This window comes from Pteropus vampyrus, unplaced genomic scaffold, assembly GCF_000151845.1.
Source record: "Pteropus vampyrus isolate Shadow unplaced genomic scaffold, Pvam_2.0 Scaffold149, whole genome shotgun sequence".
Taxonomy (NCBI): domain Eukaryota; kingdom Metazoa; phylum Chordata; class Mammalia; order Chiroptera; family Pteropodidae; genus Pteropus; species Pteropus vampyrus.
The window spans coordinates 3,517,380-3,527,514 of NW_011888930.1; the positions used below are offsets into that span (position 1 = coordinate 3,517,380).

Consider the following 10,135-nt stretch of genomic DNA (forward strand, 5'->3'; position numbering starts at 1 on the left):
ACCCTGCCTCTTTTGCCCTGGACGCTATTCCCTCTTCAAGAGAGTAGTTCCATTAATTACCACCTTTCCCTCTCTCCTGGATCATAATTTTTTTTTCCTCTCTATGAGACTGTTCCCTATTAAGACAAAGATGCTGTAATATCTTCCATCGTTAAAAAAGGGAATTGTCTCTCCATGCCCCTCTGGTGACCCCTCTATTTCTCTAATCCCTTTTCCAGCAAAACTCTTAAAAGAAATGTGTGTAATCACTATCTACTTCTCTTATTTTCTCTTGAACCCGCTCCAAACTGGCTTGTCTGATAAATGAAATTTTTTATTAGTATAAATAAAATAATAATTTTCTCCAAAAAATACCCATTTCCTTTTACTCCTTTTTCCTGTTTAGTAGTTTTTCTCCAATTTTTGAGAGAATACATCCCAACTATTTTAGTTTAATCTTTACTCCATATCTTTCTTGAGTCCTGATATATTTGTAAAATCGCTTATATTTTTTATTAGGTATTATAGTAATAATTATCTCTCAGAATTATTTTAAAGATTAAATGTTTAATATTCATGAATACTTTATTGCTTAAAAAGCAATATACGACCCAGTGATTCCATTCCTAGGTGTATGTCAAAGAAAAATAAAGACATCCACGAAAATTCTGTACAAAAATGTTCATAGCAATACTATTCATTATAGGCAAAAAGTAGAAACCACCCAATAAATGGATAAATATAATGTGGTATATACATATGACAGAATATTATTTGGCAATAAAAAAAATGAAGTACTGATACATGCCACAACATGGATGAACCTTAAAAACATCATGCTACATGAATGAAGCTAGGCATACACAAAAGACTACATGACTCCATTTATATGAAATGTTTGCAACAGGCAAATCTATGGAGACATAAAGTATATTAGAGGTCGCCTAGGGCTGGGGAAAACAGGGGTGGAGAAATGGAGAGTAACTGCTAATGGATATGGGTTTCTATGTGGGGCGAGAAAATGTTCTAAAATTAGATAATAGTGAGCGTTGTACAACCCTGTGAATATACTAAAAATTCTTAAATTGTACATTTTAAGTGAGTTAATTTAATTATACGTAAACTGTGTCTCAATAAAACAATATACAAGGTTAATACCATCGGTCATAAGTCAAGCTGAGAGCATGCACGCTGGATACGATGCACTGAGAATGGCACTTCACCTCTGTGGCTTTCCTCCCCCAAATCCATAACTTTTTTCTAACCATAAAAAACATCAACCACAGTGAAATTGGGGGATATTCTATAAAGTCTAACCGGGTTTCCTCAAAGCTATCAAGGTCATCAAAAATAAAGGAAGTTAGAGAAATTGTCACAACTCAAAGAAACTAAGATGTGATGACTAAATATAATTTGATATCCAGAAGAGCATTCTGGAATAGAAAAGGACACTAGGGAAAAACTAATAAAACCTGAATAAAGTGTGGCATTAACTTCATGTAAAAATTATCAGAATTGGTTTATTAATTGTGACAAATACATTAATGTAAAGTATTAATAGTAGGAGGACTTTATGAAATATTAGGGTAAGTTATATGGAAATTATATTAATTTTGCAACTTTTCTATAAATGCGACACTTTAAAAAAGCAATATACAAATGTTAGTTAACAGTTTTAGAACTTGGAGTAAAAGTCACAGTACTAGTAAAGGCGACAGTAGTTAGTAATACGAGGTCCTCGGCAGGTTAGAAAGAAGACCCTAGTTAGCCTCTGGTGTCTCATACGCAGCACACATATGCAGAACTGAGCTGGTCTCCACTCAGGGAACCATAATCTCAACTTTAACAATCAGATGGAAATCTAGAGCAACAAACGAAGAAGACAAACAGAGACTCATGGACACAAACAACATTTTAATGGTTACCAGAGGGAAGGGGGGAGCTGGGAAGGTAGAAAAAGGCAAAGGGAGTCAAATAAATAGTGACAGAAGGAAATTTAACTTTGGGCAGTGAACACACAATGTGATATTCATATGATGTATTATTAAATTGTAAACTTGAAACCTACATAATTTTATTAACCAATGTCACCCCAATAAATTTAATTAAAAAAATTAAAAAGGAAGAAAAATCCTTAAATAGGTTCTTTATATAGAAGTTTTATAAAGATGACAAAAGGATGAGTTATGAAGGACTGAATCCAAACTCTTATGACAACTGTATGCCAATGTTCCACATAATTAAGTGAGGACTAAAATATATACAGTAATGCCTGATTTCAAAGTTTCAAGCTGATTTTCACAAAAAAGATAACCTTTCACTAGGGTAGCCAAGGGCAGAGGCCTGTCCAGCTCTCAGACCTTCCTGTTCCCAGTCCACTCTTCTCCTTAACCATCTCTGCTGGCAATCTCTCTCTTTAAACACTGTATTTAAATCAACTGATTTTTATAGCCTCCTTTCCTTGCCTTCAATATACAAAACCGGCTTCTACTTATGTTGACTAAAATGACTCCGCGGAGCTGACATTTTCAGAAAACACGGCCCTGCGGTTCTATCTCCTTCGGCAACTGCATCTCTCCTTCTGTTCTAACAATGGAAGGCCAAGTACCGTGCGGAGTGTGACATTCCCTCATCATATAAAGATGCTGGCTTTGGTAATAGTTTCCACAAACTTCTGAAAGAGAGAGAGAGAGCTCCACTTCTTTATCTGGTCTGCAGCTGGAACTTGTGTATTAAATTATTTCTAGTCCTTGTGATATGACCTGCTACTTCATGCCTCCTGATCCTCACACAAACCACATCGCTGCAGGACCTCTCTTCCTGCCTCTTTTTACCTTCAGATTTTGGCTTAGATGTTACCGAAATCAGAGAGCCCTCGTTGTCCACCCCTCAATCCCAAGTCCAGATCAGGTGCTCTCATAGAACCCCAAATTTCCTCTGTCTCAGCATTTATCACATTGTATTTTAACTGCCCATCAGATTATAAGGTACACAAAACCATTTACAATGGCTCCCTGGATCACTATCAAACCCTGAAGGGCCAGGACACTGATGGGTACACAGTAGGGGCACAAATGGATCTCGTAGTATAAATGCATAAACTCCTTTTCAGTCAGAAATATATCGTAAGCTCATTTTCCTTTCATGATTGTATCATGTTGTTACTCAAGGACACTTATGTCCTGGGGGCAGAGGCTTCTGTAAAGAAGCCAGTCTTTTGTATCATTGCCTATTCTATGCATTGCCCAGCAAAATGGAAATGCTTAAAAACAATGGCCCAAAGATATTTTCAAATGTGCATTTTCGCCAGTTTATTTGGGATAAAGAATAACAACAGAAACAAAATGTTAGCAACCACCGTGAAATTAATTGGGTATGAAAGACAATCTCCAGGACATTTTCTTTCTGGATCTTTGCTCCCTTATTGAGTAAGAGCTGTTAAAATCCAAGCTATGGCTACACTAGAAACTTGTGAACATTCCAGAAAGTGATTAAATTCAATCATAGATATTTGAAATTAACTAAAAATAATTATGAGTGAGGTTAAATGTATTCTCCATCATTCCCCTGGAGACATAGTTTCCTCTGGGTCAATCTTAGAAAATCATTACACATTTCATTTCACACCTCCTTAAATTTTTAAAAATATATTTCAAACAAAAAGCTGAAATGTATTAAGGATTCATTTTACAAATTAACCAATCTACATTTATAAGAAATTTTTAATATGAAAAAATAAAATATTTGCAGAAAGTCTCTAATATTATGTTGGAATACTAAAACCAGAAAAAAGGTCATGGTTACATATTTTGAAATAATTCTTTCTATGCCTAAATGTATTCAACATTTATTGAGTGCTATCTTGTGTCTCATACTGTATTAATGATCTGAAGGATAGAGAAATGAATAAATTTAGCCCTGACCCAAAGAAACTCACTGTCTATTGGAGAAATGGATAAATATAGCTCTTTGCAATAAAATGTTTGGGAGTGATGTTGTAGTATGCATGGGAAGGTTAGTATCTCTACCATGAAACAGGCTGTTTTTCTTTGAGACAACAAAAGTTGCTCCTTCACTGACATTAAGTAAAAAAGAGATAGGTAGATAATAAATGTGGATTCAGTATTTCATCTGACAATTATAGAGAAAAATATAAAGATAGATGAACTTCAACCTTTAAGTTCAGAAATTTAGCAGCAATAACTGTGTTGGATTTATACTTAGAAATTAAATGTTTTGGCAGCTGTGATGGGGATAACACAGTAGAAATCTCATCATTGAAATGCAAAAGAATTTCATAGAGAGAGCAAACTATAAAGAAAAGAGGATGGGCTTTGGCTTAGGTAGACATAGCTGAATTACTACTTTGTCACTTACTACCCATGTGTCTTTAGACAAATCACGTACACTCTCTAAACCCTAATTTCTTCATATGCAAAATAGAGTTAATACTAACTTATGCATAGAGTGATTATAAGCATGATGGCAGCAGTCTAACTGTAAATGAAGCCAGGGATCCCAATATAGGATGCTTAGTCCTTGGCAAGGAATGGGAGGATGTTGGCAAATGTGAGGCAGTGAGCCGATGTCAGAGAACCTGGAGTACTAGGCAGGGAACAAAGGCAGGGGTGTGAGTGATGATGAAGGCCATAAAGAATAACTACTGTAGCTCCTTCCAAACCTCAGAATATTTACCCTTGAATTAAGCTTTTGATTTCCTAGGATCAATTTTTTACTTACTCATAATTTTAAGTCCACTTAGGAAAAATCAGGCTTCAATTAACCTCTTGACTGGGTAGGTCCTCCCCATTGCTAAAAGAAATCAGAACTCCTAAAATGCTTAACCTGTTATTACATAAAGCAATGTGAAAATCACACCTTCCCCCTGAACAACTTTCTCAGTCTCCCAGTGAGCAAACTATGAAATGTAACTACGCTATTCGCACTGAATCAGAAAAGAAGCTCAGGGGACAGTGAGTGAGATAGTACAGGAGGGCAAGGGGAGCTTCCAGGAAGTGATAAAACAGCCTTGGAAGCAGAGGGAACACAGTAACTTGAGAGTAGATGGATAGCTCGTGGGTGTCCTTTAAGGAAGTAGTAGGAGTCATTAAAATGAGACGGTGGTGGTTCAAACGTGATAAAAGCAACGTGTGACCATAGATGACAAGTCTAAGAGCAACTGATATTTGGAGAGCCTAGAAAGGTGGCAATTACTATAGACCCAGGGCAAATAACAGCAAGAGAGTAAGTAGCATTATCCTCACAATTCAGAACTCATGGGGAACTTCTAGGTGGGGTGGAAGTGATATGGTTAAGGGTAAGACGGAGCCCCAGGATCAGAAGACTAGGAGTGCTAGGGAAAAAGGGAGGTATGTCACACAGGAGACCAAGATGGATTCTACTACCAGGACTAAGCACAAGGTTGGGAGCTGAACATATAGTAGATACTAATGACAGAGTAGGCGTCTAGATGTGGGATCTTTATTTCCACACTAAATGTGTTTTAAAGCCCTCTCTAAAAAACAGGATCCCCCTCAATGTTGCAACAAAATAGAGGCTCCTGGTGGGGAGGGGACTTCAGTGAAACAGCTGGAAGGTTAAGAGGGATGAGGGAGGAAGAAATAGTTCCTTCTTGGGTAGTTTTTAAGTTCAGAACATCTAGAAAGTACAGGCTGAGGAAGTTAAAATTTCTCAAACTCTGTGAGAGATTAAAGATAACTGAAAATGTATTTTAAAATATGTACAGTGTTGCTCTTGAAGAAAAGCAGTTATTATCTCTCCCACCCAAAGATAATCACTGTGACAATTTTAATAGCTCTACCTATAGTTGAAATACTATGGGCTGTCTCTTTATATTGTCATTAGTCAAAGAGAATTTCTATTGCATTTTAAAAATTCAAAGCTCTTACCATGTTCATTATTTTATTTTTTCAATATCTCTATGAAGTAAATGAAACAATATGATCAGACGTATTTCCAGATGTAGAAATAGAAGTACAGATGAGTCACTGTTAGTAAGGTCTTAAAACTACTTATAAAGTGAAAGCCAGATGATTTCACACTGAAGCCAGGCCAATCCTTGGCCTTTCACTGAACACAGAGGTGAGTGAGAGAAGAATCTGCTAAATTATGCCCTTCCATAATCTTGTTCCTGGGTAATCTTGAGTATTAAACCTCATCCTACCTATTGTCTTATCTCCTGTGCATTGCTTGCATTTAGGATTATGTTAAATTCTAGAGTTTGTTTTCTCTGGCTTCCACCTCCCTTTGCCCTGAAGGAAAGCTGTGCAGCAGGAAGGGCAAAAGCTTTGAATTCCACTGACTTGGATTCCAATCCTGTCTCTAAGACTCTACAACTCCCGCCAAAGCACTTAGGCGCATCTGTACCTCCATCTTCTAATTTGAATAATGGAGGACGTAATACTTATTTTGGAGGATTTGAAGCTTTTTAAGTGTGATAACATATGTAAAGCACATAGTATATTGTCTGGCACATAGACATTCCCTCACCGTTGGCTTTTTACTTAAGATACTTTATCCTTTCAAACTATTACATTTGTGTTACCTCATTTGATGTGGAGGAGTAATACTGGCTCCATTTCACAGACAAGATATAGGAAAGGTTATGATCATTTCTCAGGATCACATATAAGTAAGTAAAGATGGAATGAGACCTTAGGTCACCTAATACTTGTCATAGACACTTTTGGTTCCCTGCGTCACATCATCTTAGCCAGACTCTGATTTCAGCCATAGCTACAGTAGATGGTTCCTGTGTGCAGAGAACATGCCACTTCGGGTGTCCACTGTCTCCTGACTGTCTATCCTTTTTTCTTCCCCAAAGTTCTTTCTAAAGCCCCAGGAGTTTTCAGGCAGGAGAATCCTGGAATTGCAGGGCCATAGAGTCCCCAAGGGCATCCCTCCACAAAGGGGAGGTGTCAGCCAGTGGAAAAACGCCCCAGCCTCTCTTCCTCTGAGCAGATAACCCTGAAGTGTCCCACTTGATCTGCAGTTGCCCACAGTGGGAGTCATCTCAATAACACACACCCAGTCTGGGCTTCTCTTCCTCGATTACACTCTTCTCTATACCTCGAATCTGGCGTCGTTGGACCATCTCCCAAATAAACTGCCTCCACTTAAGTCCTTGGAAACTAAAGGTTGGGGGAGCGGAGTTGTTTTGATTTCTTTTTTTTTTTTTTTTTTGCTTTGCTTTGTTTACATTTGTGTTTGCACTACATTTCTCTCTATTTCTCTTTCCATAGGTCACCAAGATGCTTGCAGTGGTTGTAATTCTGTTTGCTCTTTTATGGATGCCCTACCGGACTCTTGTGGTTGTCAACTCATTTCTCTCCAGCCCTTTCCAAGAAAATTGGTTCTTACTCTTTTGCAGAATTTGCATTTATCTCAACAGTGCCATCAACCCAGTGATTTACAATCTCATGTCCCAGAAATTCCGAGCAGCCTTCAGAAAACTCTGCAACTGTAAGCAGAAACCAATGGAGAAACCCTCTAACTACAGTGTAGCTCTAAATTACAGCGTCATTAAGGAGTCAGATCATTTCAGCACAGAGCTTGATGATGTCACTGTCACTGACACTTACCTGTCTGCCACGAAAGTGTCTTTTGATGATACTTGCTTAACTTCTGAAATAACCTTTAACCAAAGTTGATTTATGAATTAGAAGAAAATGTTCTACAAAGTAAATCTGTGCAGGTATCAGCCCAAGAGAGGAAAAGGCCAATACTCATATGTGAAGACAGGCAGATAACGTCTTTGCCAATGCTCTAACAAGTCCTGGCCCTAAATACTTTAACCCATGAGAATGATTCATATTTTCCATCTAGTATCACAAAACTAGTATCACAAAAATAGAGCAGGTCTGTGAAATAGCCAACGGGTGGAAACTAAAATGTAGCTCTTTTTCATTTGATTTGAGAAATTCACTTTATTTTGAGGGGTTATGAAGTTTAGATAAAATCTAGACATCAGTTTACATTATTCATAGTAACTCTATCAAATGTGATTTCTCCAAATTATTATACATTTGGTAATTTCGCAACATGCAAATGTTTAAGTGTTTGCACTTAGCATTTCAACAAAGTACAGTGCCATTTCATGACTATCCAAGACTATAGGGAAAAATAGAAAAACATTTTATTTTTTGAGTAAAATTGAAATTTCAGACAAATAAGTTCACTATTTTAAAACAAAAACAAATGTCATAATGCATATAAAATTCTGAGATGACTTTTATATCTTAGAAAGTGGATGGTCATCATTTAACTTTAATGTAAAGGAAACCTCAAAATAGCCAAAATTATGAATTATGAGAAAATGCAGATTTAATTTTTATATAAATCTAGCTCTTGTGAACTCTTTGAGCCTCCTAAATGGTGGATAAGACATGAGAAATATTCAGATTAAATAACTGTGAATATACAAACTAATACACAATTAATATTTAATAGTATAGCCAAAAACAAAACCAAGTATTTAAAATAAGATTTTACTTTTTTCTTTGAAACTTTTAAGAAAGAAAATCCTTTTTGAGCAAGCATTCTTGTGTATAAACTACTGAGCCATGTCAAGTGAATAAATCCTTCAAACTGAATCTAGCTTAAGTTAGGAACATTCTTGAAAGTTTAAGTTGTTAGAACTATTACACTTCCAGATAAAGACTCCCCGTTGATCATTGTATATAGTCTGAGGATATTAACTTCTCTTTCTTTCCTGTCTGTTTTTTTTTTTTTTTTTCCAAATGCTTGTGATTTTTTTCTTACAGAATCTAAATCAAAGCAATGGAAAATTCTGTTGGCTTTATTTTCAATAGAGCTAAAATTGATTTCATCTCATAATCAATATCTCTTTATAGTTATGACTTAAACCTGCTATTTTATTCCAGTGATTGTTAAAGAGGTGTGAATGTGAATGTAGGATGTAGTGTCTGGTCTTACTTTAATCCCTTTCAAATTCTTTTCATCAATCAGCATTTCTAAGTGTATAAATTGCAGTTGATGATGGATTGTTAATAGCTGATTTTTAATGACTGAGTCAAAAGTAATGGCTACCTTTAAGTGTCTCATATGCTGGAATTGTCCCTCTCCAGCCTATATCCTTTTTTGTGCATTTTTTCTGGATTCTAATCACTAATGGTAATTACCACTCTCTACTTTCTTAATGAAGAATGCAGCATTCTATTTTGGATCCCTAGTTTTAAAATGCTGCTTTATAGAGACTGCCATGTCAAACCTCATTCCAGAATGTGCTTTTGTGAAAATTGGCCTCATCTACTCCAGGAAGACATTCTTATCCTGTCACTGTATCAATAAAAAAATGCAAGCAAATATTTATAGGAAATATCCTAAAAGTCTATCTGCATGACGTTAAGAAATCTATTTTAATTGACTTTTATCCTGGTTTAAATATTAATCTTGGAAACATATAGATAGAGCACTAGAGTGACCCAACCCCAAATCATACAAGCATGTGTGCAAGTGAACACAAACACATATGCACATGTAAATACATTGTTTAACAAAAGGTATTGGAATAGATTAGATTTTTTTATTCAGGAAAGGAACTGAGATCATTGAGCATCTAACCGTGTCTAAGGCATGCTGGTATGTACCTAGTCAACATTATTGTCATTGTAGTATAGCTGTGATGTCTCTGATGACAAGATCAGGGGTCGGGGATCAACGCAGCTTTCCTAAATTGTGTAAATACTGGGGAGAAAAAATGAAGAAAATCTGTCTTTTTTTTCTTTTTCTTTTTCTTTTTTTCAAGCCAGCATGCTGATTAATATTCTTGTGGCCTGATAGCCTAAATAATAAGATATTTATATACTTTGTGGGGTGATAATATCAGATGTTGAAAAAAATTACATTTAGCCTTACATGTTATGCATAAAAAACAGTATATACTTCCCACCTTTGGAAATTTAATATATGAGCTCAATTTTTCCACTTTAATTTTTAAAGTTATTTGCTAATAATATGTCAGTTTTAGACCACATGGGAAATTCAAAGAACCTAGTTCACAATGTTTCAACTCTAAAACAAATAACATTATAAAATTAAATGTACTCATGCAATGTCCAACAGATATTTGGGTTTACACAGAAGAGACATAACTTTTTAAAATATTTTTTCTCAC

At 35.9% G+C, this 10,135-nt stretch overlaps 1 protein-coding gene across 1 annotated transcript in view; it reads left to right on the forward strand.

Annotated features, from left to right (window-relative positions):
• Nucleotides 1-7,771, forward strand: part of TRHR (thyrotropin releasing hormone receptor) — a 42,123-nt gene extending 34,352 nt beyond the window's left edge. The window contains exon 2 of the mRNA XM_011369462.1: nucleotides 7,242-7,771. Within this exon, the coding sequence (XP_011367764.1) occupies nucleotides 7,242-7,649 (408 nt within the window). The 3' untranslated portion in view covers nucleotides 7,650-7,771. The remainder of the gene's footprint in view (nucleotides 1-7,241) is intronic.
• Nucleotides 7,772-10,135: the final 2,364 nt, after the last annotated feature.